The sequence below is a fragment of the Manacus vitellinus genome, unplaced genomic scaffold, assembly GCF_001715985.3.
Source record: "Manacus vitellinus isolate BGI_N305 unplaced genomic scaffold, ASM171598v3 scaffold_5_pilon, whole genome shotgun sequence".
NCBI lineage: Eukaryota > Metazoa > Chordata > Aves > Passeriformes > Pipridae > Manacus > Manacus vitellinus.
In genome coordinates, this window is record NW_021940682.1 from 37,453,141 (window position 1) to 37,476,111 (window position 22,971).

The window sequence follows — 22,971 nt, forward strand, 5'->3', positions numbered from 1 at the left end:
ATTTTACAGCCCTACAAATATTTTAAATGTAGAAAAGCAAGTAAGAAACAAAAGAATTGCTCCTTACATCTAAACTGAGGTTTTATACAAGGACTAAATAAGCTTATGTACATTCATATTTATAGTTGTGTTAAGCACATTGCAATTAAGTTATAATTTTTATTGAAATGGTTCTATTCTGAAAGTGATCATGGGGTATAAGAATCTGAAGGGGACAGAATGGGATGGGGGCATGAAGTCTGCCAGTATTTAAAGAATAGTTTCCTGCTCCAAATTTAAGTCCAGTCTTTGCAAAAGAGAGAGTCCCATCATTTTTTTGTTAAGCCTAAATAACTGAATTTGGATACACGAAGCTATTTTTTCCTTCTTTTAAAGCATCACAAGTTAGAACATACAGCCACATTCTAGTCCTGTGCAGCACTTCAAATCTCAAGCTGTGATTTCGCTGGAACCATTATTTCTTTGTTGCTATTTGTTTGCCTGTTTCCACCAGAAAACAGGTGGATATGGTGGAGAGTTTTGCTAAATGGTATTTGAAAAATTAATGCCCAAAACAGAGCAGAAATCACATCATTAAGAACTATCAGGAAATGAAGAGGAATTAGACTTTTTTAATCAGCCACTCAAAGGATGACAACCGCTATATCCTCCTGAAACCTGCAGAAGACTAATAATATCATCCAAAGTGTTCCCAGGGAAAGTGATCTCAGGTCCCACTGTTAAACAATTCCGTTAAAGTCAGTGGAACAGTTTCACTGTGTTAGTGCATCCAGTTACACTAAAATACCCACGTCTTTAAAACAGTTTCCAAGCTGATTTTCACTGGGCACAAATCAGTTTCAGAAGGGCTTCTTCAGATGGACATGAAAACCAAACAACACTTGACATGATCACTATGTCTTGCAACCTTTGCTAGGAAAAGAAGTTTGTAATTTTGTGTATTCCTGTGGACTTCACAGTCCAGAATTTGTAAATAGTCAATATTAACAGAAAATACGAGAACACTCATTTGTCTTCATTAAGGGAAGATCGGTGCCTGACAATTTCTGTGGTCTTCCACGCTGGGCTTACAGTATTGGCAGATAAGGGAAGAGCAAGTGCCATCATCTACCTGGAACTGTGCAAAGCATTTAACATTGTCCCGCAAGACAACGTTGCCTCTAAACTGGAGAGACATGGATTTGAAAGACAGACTGGGTGAATAAGGAATTTGCTTGATGGTGGCACTCAAAGAGTTGGGATCAATGGTTCATGATGACTGGTGTTCCTCAGCGTTTGGTACTGGGGCCAGCACTGTTTAACATCTTTATCAGCAACACAGACAGTGTCATCGAGTGCACCCTCAGCAAGGTCACCGACACCAAGCTGTGTGGTGTGGCTGACACGCTGGAAGGAAGGGATGCTACCCAGAGGCATCTGGACAGGCTTGAGAGGTGGGTCTGTGTGAACCTCATGAAGTTCAACAAAGCCAAGTGCAAAGTTCAGCACCTGGATCGGCATAATCCCAAGCAGAAATACAGGCTGGGCACACTGCATTAATTTCTCCCTTGGACAGAGGAGGTCTGGGGAGAACAACTTGCAGGTGTTGGTGGACGAGAAGTCACATGACCCAGCAATATGCACATGCAGCCCAGAAAGCCAAATGTGTCCTGGGCTGCATCAGAAGCAGCATGACCAGCAGGTCCAGAAAAATGATTCTGCCCATCTACTCTGCTCTTGTCCGACCACATCTGGAGTACTGTGTTCAGTTTTGGAGGCCTCAAAAGAAGAATGTGCACCTGTTGGAGCAACTGCACAGGAGAACCACAAAGTGCTGGAGCACCTCTCCTATGAAGACAGGCTGAGAGAGCTGCAGTTGTTCAAAATAGAGAAGCAAAGGCCCCAGGGAGACTTATTTGCAGCCTTCTAGCACTTAAAGGGACTGACAAGAGAGCTGAAGAGGACTTTCCACAATGGCATGTTGTGCTAGGACAAGGGGGAATAGATTTAAACTGAAAGATTTAGACTAGATACATGAAGAAATTCTTTTCTGTGAGGGTAGTGAGGTCCAGGAAGACGTTGTCCAGAGCAGTTGTGGATGCCCTATCCCTGGAATTGTTCAAGACCAGTTTGGAAGGGGCTTTGAGCAACCTGGTCTAGAGGAAGGTGTCCCTGCCCATAGCAGAGGGGCTGGAACTAGATGATCTTTAAATTCCCCTCCAACCTATGCCATTCTATGAGAAAGATGAGTCAGGAGTTCAGACAAGTACATTAGCAAATTCTAAGGCACAAATTTTAACATGTCATTAGGGAGAAATACAATTTTAAAAAGTACTCCAGCATTCCAGGAAGGAAAATAATTTAATTACCTTAATCATCACATTTATTTTACAAGAGTCAATTGATTTTTGGAATCCAGACATGACGAAGTCTATGAACTCTGGCTGCGAGCACAAGCAGCTGAAGCACTCACTTTCTGATCTCCACTGAACCCTGCAGCCTTTCAGAGATCAAGTCTTGCACGAAACCTCTGGCTGAGGCTACATCTTCTCCATGCACCATGTCTTTGTGTGATGGTTTCTGTACACCTTCCCCAAAGGAACAAGTTTGAGTTGAATTGACCACATTTTGGGCTATTATTTTGCCAGGCCTCTGCACACTGAAGCAAGGATGCAAGACTGAATTTCTACTTTAATAGTCTGAAATGCATCCTTCCACTGTATGAATAATAGTCCACAATGTGCATGCTGAACTAACTGTAACAGTTAGAACTTCCGTCTTGGGGTGCCTATCAAAATTATCTGACTATGTATTTATATTATATATTTATCTTTCAGCACTTTTTTTCTCCCTATATGATCAAATAATGCATATTATCTGACAGCTACACTCATCCTGATTTTAGAGTGGACCCGGAATAAGGCCTAGGCTAGCTATAAATGCTAAAGTTAGAAAACAATGTTTTTTCTAATAGTAAACAGATTTATTCTGTGGAAGAGGAAGGAAGGTAAAGCACTTAAGCAGAAAGACAGAACTGACAGAGCAACAACCACATCAGTGATTCTGCTCTTCTGGAAAATCTTCCAGGGTTTGAGTGGAGGCAGAGGTGTCTCCTGCTCAACGAGAACTTTGCAGAAAGTACAGAAAAGGTGCTAAAAGGGGACTTGCTCCAAGAAGACTGTGACTGAACTGAGGATTCCAGCTGCCTATTCAGAAAAAAGAACTTTTTGAAATTTGCCAAGGAGAATTTTCATCTAAGAATTAGAGCTTTTCAGTTTTTGGCATAGAGTGTGATTTTGTGAAAGTATTGTCATTTGGGAGTACCATTATTACTGAAACATTGGAGATACAGCACTTTAAGAAGTTTTATTTTATTAAAGCTACATGTTGGATAAAATACATTTAGTAATTGTTCGTGATATATCTCTTGCTCAATAAAAGAGATAGAATAAAATATACTTTTAAAAAGAGGTGAAGATGGGTTGCCATATCCATCCAATTACAAAGGCTATACTTAGGAATCTAGCAATTATGTAGGAATAAAAACTAGCCTTTTTTTCTAACAGGCTATCAACTATTGAATTGCAAGTAGCTACCAAATATAACTCAAAAAGCTTAAACAGGCTGAGGAACTGAAAAGATATGGTATAAAATACATATGTACTACAACAGTTCAAAGAATTTAAAGCCAGATAAAGCTGAAACCGTCTATGGGCCCAGTCCAAAACCCCACTGTAGCTAAAGGATGATGCTTTTCTCTCTTCCACATAACTGCCTTTCCACCAGATTATTCTGTGAATATTTTTTTTAACTCCAGGACATTAAAGGTTTCCATCACTAGACTTACCAGGGGAATGGTGTTTGTTCAGGGGTGTTAGAAGTTTCCTTCCTCCTCTCTGTTGCTGTCTTGAGTGTGTAGCTGCATGTGTGGATGCAGATGCGTTTGGGTGTGTTCTACTTACTGTGAGAGGAAAGCTGCCACGCTATCCTCACTCTCCTCATCTGCTAACCCTCCTCTTATTCATGCAAATACAAGTAAGAAACAACATATTTTTTGTTTGATCTGTAGGAGTTTCCATCAGAAAAAAATAAATAGGCTGAGACCACTTTATGTAACTTGAACAAGAAAAATAACAAACCTAATGTTCAAACTTAAGTGATCTCACAATTAAAATTGGCTGTATTGTTGGTTGTTTTTTTTTTAATCCCAGATCTCAGAGTTCCTAAATTTAAACTGTGACTCCCTCAAATGTTTTGCCTTCTGAGAAGAAAAGTGAGATGAGGAATGATTCCCTATGCTTCCTATCATAACTAGAATGTGGAAAAAACGTATGGTACAGCCTTTCTAAATATAGACGAGCATAGGCAAGCTACTTCCTTGATAGTTGAGACAGATGGGAGACTTTCACCTGCACTCCCTCCCATATGCATACCTTCCCTTTGCTCATATATAAGTAATGTCATATAAAGCATCTACCTCTCATGCAATGCATTAGTAGTCTATGAATAACATGGTCCGCGTGGCCACACGGGAGGCCTGTGGATTGACTGCATTTCCTAAGACACTCCTAGAAGAGCCAGGGAAAGGCTAAGACAGTGTTAGAACTGCAAATGCTATCTTGGAAGCCAATCACCCCACAGCTGACCTATGGCCCCAGGTCATCCTTGCCCTTTCTCTCTTGCTTCTGCCAACACTGGCAGCATTTCAGGCTATTGCTGTGCTGAAGGAAGGGAGGAAGGGAAGAAGGAAAAGGACAGACATGTTCAGCTAGGGACTGAGTAACACTTATAGCTGAAAACAGTGCTCGCTGAGGAGAGCAGATTTGTGGGAGAACCCTAAATTACTGACAGAATAGTCTTCATGCACCAAGGAGTGGGGACAACTGAGAACAAGGTCTCAAAAATTTGTCTAACTCATGTAGTTGTCAAGCTTCAACCATTCTAGTGAGTTTTGAGCACTTTTACTGTTCCATACTAGGCACTGGAAAAGCACTTTGCTATCCAGATGGAAAAATTCTCCTTAGGACATGAACCAGAGAGTTTGTACTGTACCAGACATAGATTTGAACAAAAAGTTTTGTGCAAATATTTTCAATAATACAATATTTTCATATTTATAAAATATTTTCAGATTGTGAAAATAATAAATAATGAAAGCTAAAAATAGGTAGAAACCTTAAACAACTACCCTTTATAGGAAAGAAAGTTCAGTGGTCTGTACTATGATGAATTATTTTTAATATTTTTTCATGTTAACAAATTGTCATTTCACAGTACAACTTACCAATAATACTCAGATGGGTGTTTCTGTATTAACCATAATACAGAAATTAAAGAAATGCTCTCGAAAATATTTTAGCCATCTCTTGAAAAATTATAATCATACTTCCTGACTGCTAGACTAAAGGTAACAATTACTATTCATGAATGGTTTTATCCTGACAATATATTTTACAATGCCTGTTCAGATTGGGAGTCAGATTACTCAATATAAACCATCTGCGGAGGACCTTAATGAATATTTATTATCTCATTTATCCAAACTGAAGTCATTCACTTTGGTTATAGCATAAGAATAAAAGATTTACTCTGAGCAATAATATTGGAAAATATTTTTACATTCTTTTATACTATTTGTGCTATTTACCAGGAAATCTGCCTTATCTTCTAGATGATTCCAGGTTTCTGTTCAGTAGTCAGTACCTTATCCCAAGATAAATTACTTAAATATGAAAGAATTAATAAATAAACTTAAAAATCTCCAACACAGGGAGGTATTGTGAAACTAAATGTATATATATTATAGATACAATTATTTTGCTGCAGACTGCATCACAAAAACTCTTACTCAAACTTAATGAAAGGTTGTTTTTTTGGGTCAATACATAATTTAGATTGAGAAAGCTATAATGTCTAACTAGTTTTTCTCAGTGCAGCCTATAATGAAAAGAACGGATGTTTTAAGAAGCTGTCTTTTGAAACCAATTTATGAACTACATTCATATATGTGAAAAGAACATAACTGTACAGTATTAATTTATCATCTTGACTATAAAAACATAGAATATGGAAATGTAACTTATAAACCCAAAAACTCAAATAGGTTCATAATGGGAAATCTCTTATAGAAAATGTTGTATTTCTGTGTGGGAGATGTGGCTATCTATCTCAGAAGGAAGTTTTCTCTACTTCCAGGGTACAAAATGTTCAATTAAGAATACTACACTAACCTATGTTTGACATAATCCACTATAAACCTAACATATGTTCATGAATTAGTACTCTGTAGTAATTCTGTGCAGTTATTTTCAATAAAAGCTTTCAAACCTATATTACTAGGTCGATTTGCTGAATTAATATCCTGTGATTGCTAACACACATTTCTGAGCATGTGTAGTTTTATTTTTTATTAAAGAAAGCTAGTGAGAGCTTATGGAGCTACACACTAAAGGAAGATTATTTAGTTTGAGAAGTCAAACACAGTAAACATTTACAATTATACGTATTACAATTATACGTATTACTTTATTTCTTCTCCATGTTGGTATTTGTTTTATATTATATCAGACAAGGGTCTGTGTCAAAGACATGTTATTGCAATGAAGACTGATCATTGTATACACATACAATGAAAGTCTAGCCAATGACACTAGAGAAATGGATCCCAGCCTGCTATGCCCATATTCAAATGTTCAGTTTGTATATATTTTTCTGTCACTCTGCCTGCAGTCAAGATTCAGCTGCACAATCCCCTATTATTTCTACAATACCCCATTTTGATAATCTACCTTTGAATATCAATTTTCTGTTACCTGGTTACACAGACCTCAGTAGCTGGTTTTCTCTCTTCCAGTAAACTCATTTCTTTTTGTTGGCGTCCTGTTTTTCCCTATAGCTAAAAGTTCACGTGAAGAACTCTTCATGCCTTGCTCACTATAAACCCCCATCCTCTGTTAGGAAAGTTTCCAGGACAATTAATATTGGAACAGTTTTTCAGGTCTCGCCTCTATTAACCAAACGGCATACACATCCCAGAGATGTCCTGGCGATTTTATTCCAACTACTTTGCTTGATTCTCCACAGCTTTCTTTTTTGCCTTATTTCCAAGAGAAAATCCCTGCTCAGCCAAACTGGCCTTCTGCCTCGCTTGCTTGACTTCCAACACTTAAGAATTGCCTGCTCCTGTGCCCTTAGGAGGTGATGTCTGAAAAGTGACCAGCACTGTTGGACCCCAGCACCTGCAAAAACACCTTCCCAGGGGACCTTACTTACTAATTGCCTGAGCAGGCTGAAGTTTGCTCTCCTCATTTCCAAAGCCAAGGTTTAGCTGGCACTTTTCCTCCTGCCAACAGAGAGTTTAAAATCTATTGTTTCATGGTCACCATGGCCAAGATGGCTTCTCCTGCCTTATCAAGGTAGCTGAGAATGCACACATTTCTGAGACAATTTCTAAATGTTAGCACACTTAGGCTTACTAGTTTTCTTAATTGCCTTCAGTAAAGAACCCTTGGGAAAGTCCACATAAATTAGATCAAGCACTTCTTCCTCATCCATTATTTTGATGACAAGTTCAAAGAGTTCTAACAGATCAGAGAAGGTTTTCTTTCAGCAAAGCTTCCCTGGCTTCTTTCAGTTAAGTTAATCTAGAGCTTTGCTCATAATTCCATTATTGATGATATATTCAATCCATTTAGCTAAGACTGAACTCAGACTTACAGGCTGGTAGGATAATTCTATATTTAAAAAAAAAAAGGCAGCAAAAGCAAAACAATATTCAAATTTTAACATTTAATTTTTCAATAGGCAATTAAGTGCTAATAAAACTTGCATCAGCTCAGCTCCCTTCAGTTCCTTATAAACCTTGTGTGCAGACAATCTGTCATCTGATTCTGCTTTCTTTTTAATATTTAAATTTCTCTTATTACTTCCTTTAAATGCCTCAATTTAATATAATAGCTTATTTTTACTACTTTACAAGTGTAGGCTACTTAATTTTATTTTCCATAGGAGGACCCATATAAATAGATATTTCAACTTCTCTGTAACAATTGTTTTGAAATCTGCTCTTTAAAAGCAGCAGGTCTAATGATATTTTTGTGAGTTTTTCTGTTCCTGATGTAGTTCAAAAAATTTTTGGTATTTTTTTCATCTTCAGCTACAAGGTTGCTTCAGCTACAGATTGCTTCTGAGAATATGAATTTTCCAACTTCCATTTTTCCTGCCATAATTTGTGTTCTGTTTCAATAGTTAACACTTGGCCTGAATTCATCTGGAAGAGGCCACATTTGGGGTAAAATAAACTCTTACCCCTCAAAATGTTATGCATTGATTTTTTAATATTTTTCTTAATTATCTGAGACAGACTTGCCATTTTAAATCCTAGTCATGTGGTAACTCAAAGAATTGCTTTAATTAATTTCATGGTCACAAAAGGAAATTCACATATCTACTTACCTTAATTACAAGGAATGACAATGGGACATCTAAATATTACTACATATAGCAAAAATCAATTATAAACACTGCCAAAATATAACAAAAGAAACTGTATAAATCAATTTTTAAATTACATTTTTACACCAACTACTTTGATTAGCAATTGTTCACCCATGCAGTTTTTGCAATGTTTAATTTTTTGTTAGACCAGTTTTAACTTTTTTTCAACCATGTACTCTGTTTATATCTCTTTCTGCCATTGAGAATAAGAAAATATGTTTCTGGATATTCTATAAAAGGTTCAGTTACAATAATCTGATTTTACTACTTTCCTACCAGAATAAAACGATCCGAATGTTTCCTTTCTTCCAGAAAGCTCTGGCAGATTTTCCCCAGTCTGGGTAGGGTTTGTCCTGAAGCATCATATCTGTGACCTATAGGGAAAGAAGAAATAGTAAATAGTTGCACTGGTGTCACAAAAGACAGTACTAGAAAGGACTTTAAGAACACTTTTATTTTATATGTGGCACACCTGCTTTAGTTCTGATAATGTTAACAGTTAGAAAATAGAATAATAGTATGTCCAATGTTACTTGCGATCAAAATAAAGTATCTTGGCCTCCATATTCTGCCCCTAAAAGTGCATGCAACTCCTTGAGAAACAATGAAACCTGCAGAGATCTGAAGATAAGAACAAAAGATGAACCATTCTAAAAGTTAAAGCAACCTACAGTACATAAGTTACATTCCCCTGTGGCTGAAAAGCTTTCTGGCTCAACCTGGGAGAGGCAATACGCTTCCCTGAGAGCAGCATCAGCAGAATTTCCACTCTTGAAAGCAGAATTGCAGCCAGGGAGTGCAAGCCTGTGAATTAAGCACTATATGCCATTTGTAATCTCCTTTCACTTCCTGGAATCAGTAAAAAAAGTGCACCTGGGACTAGCAACACAAAAAACCTCAAAACTTCCACAAAGTTTTAAAAGTATGAAATATTTACCCTCATTTTCATAATTCCTACCTAAAGAGACCATATGTTTCTCTGTCCAGAGACTCATATGTATGCAGTACTTCCGGGTGGTACATGAAAGTATTAAAAATTACTTTCAGCTCAATGAGAAGGGTGAATACCCCTCAGGCACCTGTACTTTTGGGAAGCTGTGTTTTCATATCCATTTACTTCAAATTAACTCTACTAAAAAGCACCAAAAGTTACATTACAGTAAACTCATCAATTTTGTTGTGCAAAACATCCAGAGGAGTGCAAAACCAATTCATATGTTAAGATTTAAGAAATAATTGAACAGATAAAGGAAATGAGGGTGACCACCTGCTTCAAAATTCAGAGAAGTAAAACAAATTCTATCTGCTATTGGTATCAGGACTCACTGGAAAATTGCTATCTGTTTTGATCAGTATGAAATTAACTCTTAACAAGGTTTCAGGAGGAAATAACTTCAAATTGAAGACAAAATTTCTTGTTTTTACTTTCCACACTAAGGTTTAAAAATCCAGTTTACTATCCAGAATGTGAGCTACCACTTTTAATCAATGGCATTAACAGTGTTTATCAAAAAGAATACGTGGCCCGCAAATAAATTAAACCTGCATTCAGGTGCTAAATTTTGGGTTCAAGACAATTTGGGGTTAAAAGTGCTCAGCATATTAGTCTGAAGGGCTGGGTTTAAAGGATAATGAACATGTTAAACAGAAATACCTATTCTAGGATTTTGTGACTCCATTAATCCTAACCTTAACAACGAACAGATAATATACCAAAATACCACCTTTACTAATTGTTTTATGTGGGCAAATATTTTCTCAGATCAGCAAGCTATGATACTTTTATATAAGATCCCTATTATCTAAATTTCAATATATATTTAATGTTGAACGAAACCTCTGTAAAGATTTAATTCACTACTTTAGTAACACCTTTTTTCCTCTTAGGAAGAGTCTACATAGTGATGAACATTTGCAAAGAAGAACAGATATTTCAAGAATTTTTATTCATGTTTCAAGGTATTTTCTCCAGATGCTTTCTGGGAAATGGTTATTATATTTGGTAGAACGATGTAATTTGCATCTTTATGACCAATTATTAGAGTAGCATGTTTCATGAGAATGGTATGTAAGATGGACACACTTTCTGAAGAAAATGGCAAGATGAAGCAGGAAATGTTCTTTCTGATATCAAACAGTTGGTATTTTATCTCCCAGCTTCGGCATTTATTTTAAGTCATATCACCAGATCAATGTAAGGTCAGTTGCAGCTAAATTGGCTGAAGCAGAGACAGTCATTAAAGGGATGCATTCCATAAAGAGAAATCCAATTACCTGTTGCATTAGAGAAATCAAATTCATTTTCTGGTTCGGTCAAGGACAGTCAGTGCGGCAAACAGCTCACAGGAGAAAAGCACTGAACATTGTCATAGAGCAAGCAAGTTTTAGATAGAAACATAAAAAACCTCATTGTTGCTCTTAGAATAATGTTTTTAGAAAAGCAAAAATATAAATTTTAATTCAATTTGCAGAATTTAGCGTAAAGGAATGTGTGACTATGGGTTTTTTCTCTGTATTCGCAATGCAATTGCTGGACATCAAACATTTATCTCTTTTTTACTGGACTACGTTTGAAAACATTGCTGATATGTCGAAATAAAAAATAATTGATCATTTCAGTAATTGTGTGTACACATCTTACATAATCAAGATAAAATAGGGAAAGCCACTTACAATATAATTAAGTAATGTTTGGGGGTTTTTTAACTAGGAGATGCAATATGCTTTAATCAATAATTACACTGATTCAATTCAGAAAGGAATGACTCCTACATACAGTCACTGTATACTCTTTCATTTTTTTTAGTGTCTCATGAGAGAAACAGTTACACTGTACTAAATTGCAGAATCAAAGCTGCATCGCACACATTGCCTGACTGTTACACAAATGCCTCAAAAAAAAACTTCCATTAACAATTAATATGTCTTGTATATATGATGGAACCTTAAATTTCACTTTGTCCTATAAAAAATGATTTTATCAGCTATTCATATTATTCACTTTATATTAACTATGAAGCTAACTCATAAGGCTTTAAAAAAGGTATATTACTATCATTAAATTAATAGCAAAATGTTATGATTCTGATTTTTTTGTTACAGAAAAATAAACTGTTCCTTTTGATATGATCCTTTTGATGTTTGATACAGTCATAAAATCACAGAAAGGCTTGGGTTGGAAGGGACCTTAAAGATCATCCAGTTCCAACCCCATCCTGCCATGGGCAGGGACACCTTGCACTAGACTAGGTTGTTCAAAGCCCCATATAACCTGGCCTATAATATATACTGCTAAACAACATATAATACAATAATTTGAAAAATTATGTCATATCAAAGCCACCTTAAGACATGTTTAAACAAGTTTCTCATCAGATTCACCACTACAATATCACATAGAAGAAAGAACCTGTGATTCAAAGTCATATTCAGAATAAGTAACTTAGACAAGAAACGCAAAAAAGCAAAATCATAAAAGCTTCAAAAATAGAAAAAAAACCAACAAAGGAGTAAGATACCTAAGATACCTGAGATAAACTAAGTGGAACACTAAGACACCTTAAGGATCGTTTATTGATCAGGATGGTCTACACATACTTTAGATCTCTTCTTCTTAGACACTCATGTCAAATGATGCTACGTTGTCTTCCCAGCACAGGCAAAGTCTGCACTGGGAGTTTCAGGTAAGGCAAACTATCTCTTCTATTAATAAGTTAACAGCAAGTGAAACTTCTTTTCAAAAAAAAAAAGAAAAAAAATACCTACTACTTTGATCTGCCTTCAAAGTATCTTCCAGCTACTTCCTAGCAGGAATTATGCTATCATCTTCAGAGCACAAACAGATGACCCATGTAACACTAATGCAGCATGGGCTGCTGGCCGAGCTGTTTTCATCTGGCAAATTGTATTGTTGAAATCTAGTAGCATAAAAGTACATTAGATGGTTTCATAATAGCACTTCTTCATATAAGCAGCTGCAGAAACTGTTTCTTGAAAGAGAAATGGACTCTGGACTCTAGGACATGACGAATTCTATGCTGCAATATTCATTACATGGAGACCAACCCTAAGCAGAGGATTTTCATTGCTTTATTCATACTTGAATAAATCATCAAAACAGAATAAGAGCATCCCTCCAAAATTCAACAGAAGGTAGAAGACGCCAGAATCCACAAGAAAAGCCTGGAAACACAAACCAAATGGTGAAATTTGAAATTTTTTTTTTATTTTGATACAGCAATGAGCAGTGAAAGGTCTAATGGACAGTAGGACTGCAACATCTAATAACAGTAAAAAAGCTGTTCGTAAGCAACTCTTCAGCCAGGAGGACATAACATCATGGTGTTATTGCTGGAAAATGGAGTAGTCTGAATAACTGCATTTGGCAAAATATGTCTATCTACCACTGTTGTACATGAGTCAAGTATTATAAGTTTTAATTCTTTCAGTAAGAGTGAATATCACACATTCTAGGAGCTTTCAGAAACTGTAAAGATGCCATAGTGTCAGGACAGGTCTGACACTATGCAAGAGCATGAACAAGAGCTCCAGGCAAGAGCATGAACACTGCAAGCCTCGTCAAAAGAACGCATTGATATTTTTGCAAAGACTCAGTATTGCTTACGTGTTTCCGAGAAGTATGTGGATTTTTCTCCAGAGTAGGGCTAAATCAGGTTAAAGTAATTATGTTTCCTGAAGTCAAAGTGTGAAGTCAATGACAGCTAATGCATACCGCTGAGGGCACGTGCTCCCTTTACTTTGCTGTTATGTGCTTTTAGGTAAGACCTATATATAGCTGTCCCACTAACTACACGTCAATTCTTTATCATATCTCAGTCTTTAAGTACTATACTACATCACAGTAATCATATACCAAACTAGGGAAACATTTAGTACTCAGTCATTAAAATCTTCTATCCATCACTTTTCTCTTTTTCTTCTTTAAGATATTTAAAAACTGCAGTGCTGTTCACTTAATGTACAAAAGTAACCTATATGGAAAATACTTTTATCCTTTTTTCATCTAGATGACAGGGAGAAAATTGTCTCCCATGGATGGCAACCAATCTGATAGCCTTCTGTGATGGGTCGACAAGGGGAGAGCACTGGATGCTGTCTACCTTGACTTCAGCAAGGTTTTTGACACTGTTTGCCATAATATCTTCATAGGTAAGCTCAGGAAGTGTGGCTTAGAGGAATGGACAGTGAGGTGGATCAAGATTGCCTGAATAGCAGAGCTTAGAAAGTCATGATCAGCAGAGTAGAATTATGTACCAGTACATGTTGGGGTCTGACCTACTAGAGAGCAGCTCTGTGGAGAAAGGCTTGGGAGTCTTGGTGGATGTCAAGTTGACCAGGAGCTGGCAGTGTGCCCTTGCAACCAAGAGGGCCAATATTATCCTAGGGTACATGGGTAAGAGTGTGGCTATCAGGTTGAGGAAGCTGATCCTCCCCTTCTATTTGCCCCTAGTGATGCCAAATCTGGAGTACTGTGTCCATTCTGGTCTCCACAGTTCAAAAAAGACAAGGAGCTATTGGAGACAGTCCAGAGGAGGGCCACAAAGATGATTAGGGATCTGGAGTATCTCTTTTATGAGGAGAGGCTGCAGGAGCTGGGCTTGTTTAATTTAAAGACTGAGAAGGGATCTCATTAATGCATATTAATATCTCAAAATCAGGTGCCAAGAGGATGGTGCCAGACGCTTTTCAGTGGTGCTCTGTGACAGGATGAGGAGCAATGGTCATAACTTGTCAAGAAGTTCGACCTCAATGTGAGAAAGAACTTCTTTAGATTGAGAACAACAGAGCACTGGAACAGGCTGCCCAGGGAGGTTGTGAAGTCCTTCCCTCTGGAGACATTCAAAACCCTTCTGGATGTGTTCCCGTGTCACCTGCTCTAGGTGATCTTGCCTTGGCAGGGTGGTTGGACTGGATGCTCTCCAGAGGTTCCTTCCTATCCTAACTATTCTGTGATTCTGTGATCATACCTCAACATTTCCATAGCTTACATATGATAATATGAAATTCCTATTTTATTTTTGAAATTCTTTTGGCAGTTGAGCAGAAGTGACAAAAACATTGTTACACATGCTTCAGAAACAACTGTTAATTTATTTCAATCCTCTCTGCTGCATTTTGGAATATACACAATGCGTAAATGTTTGAAAACAAATGTAACAAATATTTCTAATTAGACTTACAGATCTATAAGGGCGATGATATTTTTCAGGCTAAATATTAATAGTCAGCTCTAAATACAGTGTTAGATTTTAAAGAAATTTTGGCTGCTTTCTACATCTTGGAACATTCCTAATTTGGTTTGATTTCTATCAGGGAAACAACGAAACCTCTTTTAGGGTACTTCTCCAATTTAATAGTAAGAAATTCTAAGTGACAGCAAACACACAGATTGGCCCCTTCAATCTATTCTGTTTTCTCATTTTAATCAGAGTCAGCACATTGTTCTTGTCTTACCAACACATACTGTTTTAACAATAGACAAAAACAACATTAAACTGATGTTGCAATTCAGTGCTCAATATGAACAATAAAGAATATTATGGTTCACTTTTGTTGCTCCTGCAACAGTCCCCAATGTGATTTTGTGCATTTTCATATTTCCTACCAATAAAATGTCTCCTAAGTTTTGCTCTTATGAGATGTTATTCTCCCAATCCACAAGATTTGCACATATGCACTGTCTTACATTTGAATTTCCACCAAAACCATTTAAAGAACTTTTTTTGTACAAACAGAGGGGAGGCTTATATTAATCATTGCCATCTTTGCTGATCCATGCAAATTTATTTCTTTACCCATTGAGGAAGTAGCAAGCCTCCTATTTTTTAGCCAGCAGATCTTGATTTGGTTTTGAGTATTATCATAGTAGTTTCTGCACAATCCAGGGATACTCAACAAGATGGTGAGAACAACTAAAAATATATATGCTTTAGACTCAAGTTTAGAAAAGTCACTTTTGCTAGCACTTCCTTTCCATTTCCAAATTGAATTAGGACAGATTGCTCCACAGAGGCAATGTCTAGCCCACAATGAATTTCTGGTAGAAAAACTTTAGATATCAAAAGGTGGGTTAGGGAGAAATCTATTTTAGGTCTATCCAAGTTATTCTGGAAATTATACTTTGTATTTCAATACCAGAAGAAATAATTCCTAATTATTCCTAAATAAATTTTGGGGTTTTTAAAAGCCATATATAAAATAAAGCAAAAAAAAAAAAATTCCTTGACAGTTCGTAAATATAAATAACTGTTCAGGAACAACTGTACAACTGAAGCAGAGCTTCTGCAGAAAAACTCTAAGCCGTGCCATCTCATTTCCCATCATGTTTCAAGTCCCTACTGTGCACATAAATCACTATATGTGTGCAACAAAATATACTGGCTGTCATGTGGCAAGCACTTACTGTTTATATAAACATTGACAGCACGTTTCAGAAGACTTTTTTCTTGCTTTACAGCTTCCTTATTAGTGTTACAAATGCATAACCAGAGGTCTGGGTAATATCACGTATTACAGACAAAGTGTGAGACATAAAGCCACACCATGATTTTTATTTAAGGCATTTAACCAGTTCCATCTTAGGCTGTCATGGCAGGAGAGCTTGCTTTACTCATTTAGGGAGCTTGGTGGTTTTGGTAAAAGGCCAGAGACAGAATGTCTGTACCATGTTTGGTACACATTTGCCACATGCATCTAGACCAATGTAAATTCTTTTTATAGTCAGTGAAAAGAAAAAAGCATTTCTGGGGTGAAATTCATTTCAAAATGGGTTTTGTTGTAAAGATGTACCTACTTTTCTTCACTCTAAAACAGAACCTGTTCAGATGATCACACTGCTGGCACTGGAAGTCTGGTAACATGAATCCCAACACGGTTTCCTACATTTCTTAGTGTTTCTCTCTGAAGTGTCATTAACCCAGTTAATGAAATACGTGATGGCTCATAACAGACAAAGTTTTGTCATAGGAAAGGGCCATATTCATACATCCAATACCTAAAAATTAGGCTTTTGCCCTCATCAGACTGTTTCAGACAGAAACTTAGAGAATCCTTAGAGTTGCTTGGGCAGGTCTTGGAGGGGAGCAAGCAAAGATTGTAGAGAGACAAGTCATATCACAAAAGGATAACCCAATGCAGTGAGCAGAGCCAGGCTATGCAAATACCAGTTACAGAGGTGCTTGCTTAAGCACTTGACTCAGGTTTCCACAAGATATGCTTCTGTACTTTTGAGATTAAAACTTCGGTTCTCTAGGGAACAATGCCAAAGGTGCATTGGTTTACTTCCGTGCAGCAGGCTATTGCTTAAAGCAATCAAATCAGTGTACCCATTTTTACTCTTGGATCTACCAGTGCTTACACCTTAACCAAAATTATAGGCATTATCTATTGACTTTAATTCAAAAGGCATACCTAGGCTAAGAGTCAGCCTTCAGGTCTTCCCATCTTCTGTAGTTACAGAATCAGACGACTTATCCTTTCTTTAATCCTATGAATCTTAAACACCTATCTACAAACCAAAGCACTGAAGAAAAAATTGAGCCAGCATGTGATTAGCATGGAGGCAGGCTGTGTTACACTGACGGAAATGACAGAAGGTTAAAAAGGAGTTCATGCTGAAAGGGAATTTTTATGCAAAATGCAAGTAGCAGTTTTTAAATTAGGGTGGAATATATAATATCTTGGAATACTGGAGGAATGCAAGCATTTCACCGTTTGCCTCCAAACTACAGCAACAACAGGTTCCAGACTCCAAGTTGTACAGTCAGATCACATAAACACAGAAGTTTTGGTTTAGGATATATGAAACTATACACCAAATGGTGGCATACTGTAATTAAGATATGATTCAACCTTTAAGATTGTCTTAACCTAAGCAAAATTTTTGATGTCTGAATGTGCCTGCAAGTCACAGACAAGTTCAACTACCTGGTCTCATAAAAGACATAGAGCTCAGGAAGGTCAATATCCACAGCAATGAAAAACCGGGAACAAATTCTGGTTTGATTTGGCTTAATACAACACAGATGCTGAGCTATTCTGGCTAGGTTGCCAGCAGTTCTGGATATATTGACAAGGAGTATTTATGTCTCTAAAGACAGTTCTTCTGGACTTTGCAAACAGGGAACTTACCAGAGTACCTGCTGTAGAGTACACTACCAGCTTAGGCATGTGAATAAATGTCAATTCCCAAGGCATGAAGGAGTCCCATGCCAGACAGGTTCACAAGAACAAAGGTTTCTACTGATCAAATTTAATTTCTTCTTTCAACATCTCCATCTAACAATTTTCTCAGCAAGACTTGCACATACTCATGTGCTGTAACAGAGGTAGACAGCTTTCTGCATGGGTCATTAGCTTGCTCTCAGGCAGTGGCATCATTTTTATTTGTATCATGATGCCCTCAGAGACTTACAGTTAGAGCTGTATACTGTCAATGTAACTTCTGTGTAGTCTATGTTTTGATGTTCCAGAAGGTCATCATGTGCTGTTCTGACACTGGTTCTTCAGAAAAAAAGTGACAACACACATACTACTTGGTGCCTTTCTCCTGCCTTTCCCTTTTCCACAAATATTTTAATTATATTTGGTGAGTTAAGGGATGACAAAAGACCAACAAATGAATAGACAACACTCGCAGTGAGGGCACAGTGTTAAGGTCATTCTGTGACAGGTGAGGGAGTAAAAAAAGAAATATTTGTGACAATAATTTGTGACAACAACATATTTCTAATTAATTATTTAGGACTGTGCTGTTTTCTTCTCTATTTAACTTCCACTTAGTGACTACTAAGGGAGTATCTTCTAGTGGAGAAGGTTGAGTGAATGTGAGACACAACGGGTGTTTTTGACGATTGTTGGGAATTGATTTCACTTTACACAGTGTGCTCTAGATCAACAGGAAACATTAACTAGAGTAAATGTAAGTAACATAAGCACATCTTTCAAAAATCTCTCTTGATGTCTACATAATGCAGAACCTAGTAAAAATGAATCAATCCGTTCGAATCATGAATATGATTTCAAGCTCTGATGTTTACTCTCTGTCTTTCACCACTGTCCCACACCCAGGCACATAAGCCACAGGAGATCCATCTGAACACTGGGATGCCCTAAGCAACGGGCAGGAGACACACACTGCTGAGACACTCCCCTGCTTCCTCTTGCCAGAACAAAGAGCTTAATTAAATGAAAATCCATCTCCATGCTGCTGATATCATGCTGCTTTTCCAGTTGATTCAAAGCTGCAGTGTACTGACAGCTCAGAGTGGTTTCAATCCATTTCACTTCTTTATGAGAAGCCTTTACTTTAGAATAAGTAAAGGGGAACTCGAAACTTCCTTTACATGGCCTTTTCTGTTGCTCTCATAGCAAACACAGTCCAATAGTGAATGAGAACAATTCTGCACAAAACAAGTTTCTCATGAAAACTTTCACCAGAAAACAAACTGCAAAAAATCATGAACCATTTGTGAAAAACTTTCCCATGGCTCTTTCCAGTATTTTCTTTATCATGCTATAAGAGATTATAGGACTAAAATGTTTATGTGCAGCTGCTGGTCCTTTGCCACATTTATGGGCAGCATCATTAATGGTTTTAAATTACCCTTTTATACTGAAGCTACAATCACATTGAGCACACAATCCATCAACAAGTTATAAATCCTTCTATTTATCCACATTTCCTGTGCAATTCTTCACTTGAGGTGCAATCATGGTCATAGTTCCTATAAACCCATTCTCTTTAAAAAAATTACTTTGGTCTTACTTACAGAATAAAGAGTTCTCATGGAAGGTACTCAGTGGAAGGTAATTACTACCAGTTTCACTCCAACAGAGGAAAATCTCCAGACTCTGTTGCAAAATCATTTGCTATTCTGAATAACAAATATTTTGTTTTGAAAAGTCAGTCAACTATTTTTTCTGTTGGATTATGTTCTTTACATTCCGTCAATTTTAAAACACTTCAGATTATAATTAAAAGGTAGAAATACCCATCAAAATTCACAAAAGGATGAAGTATCTTTTTAGACAGCTGAGAAATAACATTTAAACTGTATTGGGATTATCCAAGGTATTCTCAGTGCTGAAAGAAGAATACAAAGTGAAGTTATGTACCTATTCCCTCAATAGGGAACTTTTGGGATTAAATATTCAAAAAATTGAGATAATCACTAAAATTGTCTCTATTAAAGAATCATAATATTGGAGGCCTTTAAGGTTTCAACCGATATTGCCTCTCCCTTAAAATGGTGTAATTTGCTCAGCTCAGATATACCAAATTAAGAAAGGTGTTAACATTAAGTTTCCTTTTATTTTCATTCAGGTTTTAAGTTTCATGTTTTCAAAGATTTCACACCAAATGTGATGCCTTGAAATAAAGTGGAGTATAAAACACTCTTACAGTCACACAAAACTCCACTTTGGCTTTCAGATAAAATTCCTGCTACTGCAGAGTCAAATTACAAATATTAGCTAAAATATTACAAATTTTAACAACACCGAATACTGATATGTTTTTGTACAGTAAACACCAAAGGGAAAGCTGGTTATTAAACTTTAATGAATACAACCGAAAATGTTTCATACTGATCCTTGTCTGGGAAGAATATTGAAGACACACAGAGGATAATGGTTTGTGAAGAATTCTTAAGTACTTGTTGGGTTGCTAGAGGGTATTTCGGAAAAGGAGGTACAGTAAGATGAGAGCTGAGAGAAACTACACTATCTCTATGGGAAGGATTTTACACTCCCTTCTAGACTTGTGCTGAAAGATGTTCCACAGCTAATTTGACAGTAAATAGATAACAGGTGTTGCAGACTGGGAAGTTAAGGATTGCTAGAAATGATTGGTAGTAACATTGTTTCCACACATCCCCTTGGCTGTAGTCTTTATCCAAAATGCTTAGTTACTGAGCATAGGCAGAACTTTGTATTTTTGTTAGTTTTTTTCAATAAGGAGTGCAAGAATGCTAAGACCTCTGGGCAAAGAGAACAATTTAAGAGAACGGAAGGAAATTTTTTCCACTTTTAAAAACACTTGAGAACACAATTCTTAATATACAGTTGTTTTTCAGCTCCAAAAACACTCTCATTTGAAATTGAGTATCTCTTATATAAACAAAGAATCAAGATTTTTTCATTTTTTCTTTCCTGCCTTCATATACATCACAGTCCATCCACAAACTTTTTTCCCATGGGGAAGCAGGATTGATATCGCTTAGAAGAAAGCAAATAACATCAGATCATGGTTGCACAGTTATTTGCCATTTGTTTGACATGTTTATTCTTTATCTACCGTCTACACACAAAACCATATGAAGTCAGCTAATGGTCACTCATTAAAAAATACTTTTGCCTTATAAATATTCATAAGACACACTGTAGTGAAAACCAATATATTCTTTCAAAAAAGAACAAAGGAGAAAAAACACAAAGAGGCCAACTTTACAAGAAAGTTGATTTTCTTAAAAGTTCAGATGTTACAAATTAAATATGCTGCTTTATCAACATGGTGTAAAGCAGATTTTTTTATCAGATTGTCTTTTGAACAACAATTTTTGGTCAATTACTACTTCCCATGTGGAAATTTCTCAAGGCTGAGCCATACTGTGTGCACAGCTGATATGGTACAATCTTTCCTCTACAGCTGGTCTTGTTTGTCACCTCGGCTTACTTGATTAAGCATTTTAATCAGTGCTTTGCGTATGACTGTGCACCTTCTGTTGAAAATTGTCTGGCTGGTGTTTAGTTGAAAACCAGTTGACTTCTTAACATCTTACTTAGATTTGGCCATTGCTCATTCCACTATTTTTGAAGGGTTTATAATCAGTATCTTAAATTCTTTCCTTCTTACCAAACAATAATAAATGTTCTCCAATAACTGCAAAATTCCATACTAATAATACCGGTAAGCACCTTCCAATGAAGCTGCTAAGCTGTTTTACATTTAGCATAATGGCATGGAGAATATATAACACGACTGCCTCATTTTTGCCTTAACCTTTGACCTTTTTTCCTCTAAAAAATAAAATACTGGGTTTAGTAATATATTTATCCCTTATCTTCTGACTGTTTTGTTAAATCATCCCTTTTATTCAGCCAGATCAGGTGTTTGAAGCATTTTTTTGGACAAAGTAATTCTGCTTTTTCTCCCAGAGTTCTCAGGAAATTAAATGCAGATTATATTTACATGCTTTAGTTAGCTTCAATGTACAATTTAAAATCACCTTTATTCTATTCATCCTGTCTATGTTTATATACCTCTCCCTTATGATATTAACATAACCCAGGAGTGTTATCAGTTGGGCATTTCTGACTAGATCATTGGCTGAGCTCCAGCTTTTTGCCTGGCTCTCTTAGCACAAGGAGGGAAACACCATATTTTGGGAAAATCTAAGTCTGATCTCCAGAGCCCACATCACATTGTCTTAGTACCTTCTAGAAATTTTTATTGATAAATGAGAAACAAAAGCTCTCCAATGAATAAGCATAAGCAGAAGGACTTAAAAAATTATATTTTTGCCTTATAACTGTGAAGAGAAGGCAAAGATTCAGTTAGATTATTAGTGTTCTCCAAGAATAACTACATATTCTCAAGGTGTATGAGAAAAAATTCACTTTATCTGGGAAAAGATGAAGATACTATATTTACTGGATATCCACTACTACAATAGCCAAAGCATATATTTACAGCTGATTTGCTTTAAATTTACGTTATATCCCCTCTATATCAAATACATACTTCTAATTTACTAAAGTCTCATCCTCTCTGCCTTGACTACAATAGGTCATGTTGAACGTCTTTAGATTCCAGCTTCAGTGCCTCTGAATTCTCACTGTTAATCATAGGTCCTTGCTCATGAAATATATTTTAAAATTACTCAGCCCAGGACTGAGTAGCCTGTTTGTATGAGAACACTGTGACATTGTACCTGACAACTCCATTCCAATTCCTGTTTGAAAGACAGTCTGTTGAAAGCTAAGCTAGTGCTGATGCACTTGCATTTTAACCTAGATACATTTCAACCCAGGAGGCATACTGCTGGTTTAACTACTACCTAACTGAATTAATATGGTAACACTTCAAGCATAAATGACAAATACAAGTGATGATGCTCAGTATATCCATAACGCATAAAGCTGAAATACAGATTCCCTGATTTCTCTTGTCACATAAACAGGAATCTCATGAAAACGTTCATGTCAGTTTGCTGAAAAATTGGAACAAAATTTTTATGGTTTATTTATGCCAGCATATATACATTATCTATGTATGCTTGAAAACTAGTAATATCTGTAAACACTTTTACTAAAATTGAAGCTCCTCTGTGTATATTGGCAAAACTGTTTTATGACAGATGAAGAATGACATATGATTACAGTTCTAGATTAGCTAAAATTGGTATGACCTTAAGTCAAGTATGAAGTATTTCTCATGTAAAAATACAGTATATACAGGCATTTTCACTCTGTAAT

General features: G+C 36.5%; 1 protein-coding gene across 2 annotated transcripts in view; it reads right to left on the reverse strand.

The window, feature by feature from the left end:
• Positions 1-22,971, reverse strand: part of TMEM117 (transmembrane protein 117) — a 185,953-nt gene that overhangs the window by 56,247 nt on the left and 106,735 nt on the right. For both annotated transcript variants that reach the window (XM_029963660.1, XM_029963661.1), the window contains exon 4: positions 8,752-8,849. In XM_029963660.1, the coding sequence (XP_029819520.1) occupies positions 8,752-8,849 (98 nt within the window). The remainder of the gene's footprint in view (positions 1-8,751; positions 8,850-22,971) is intronic.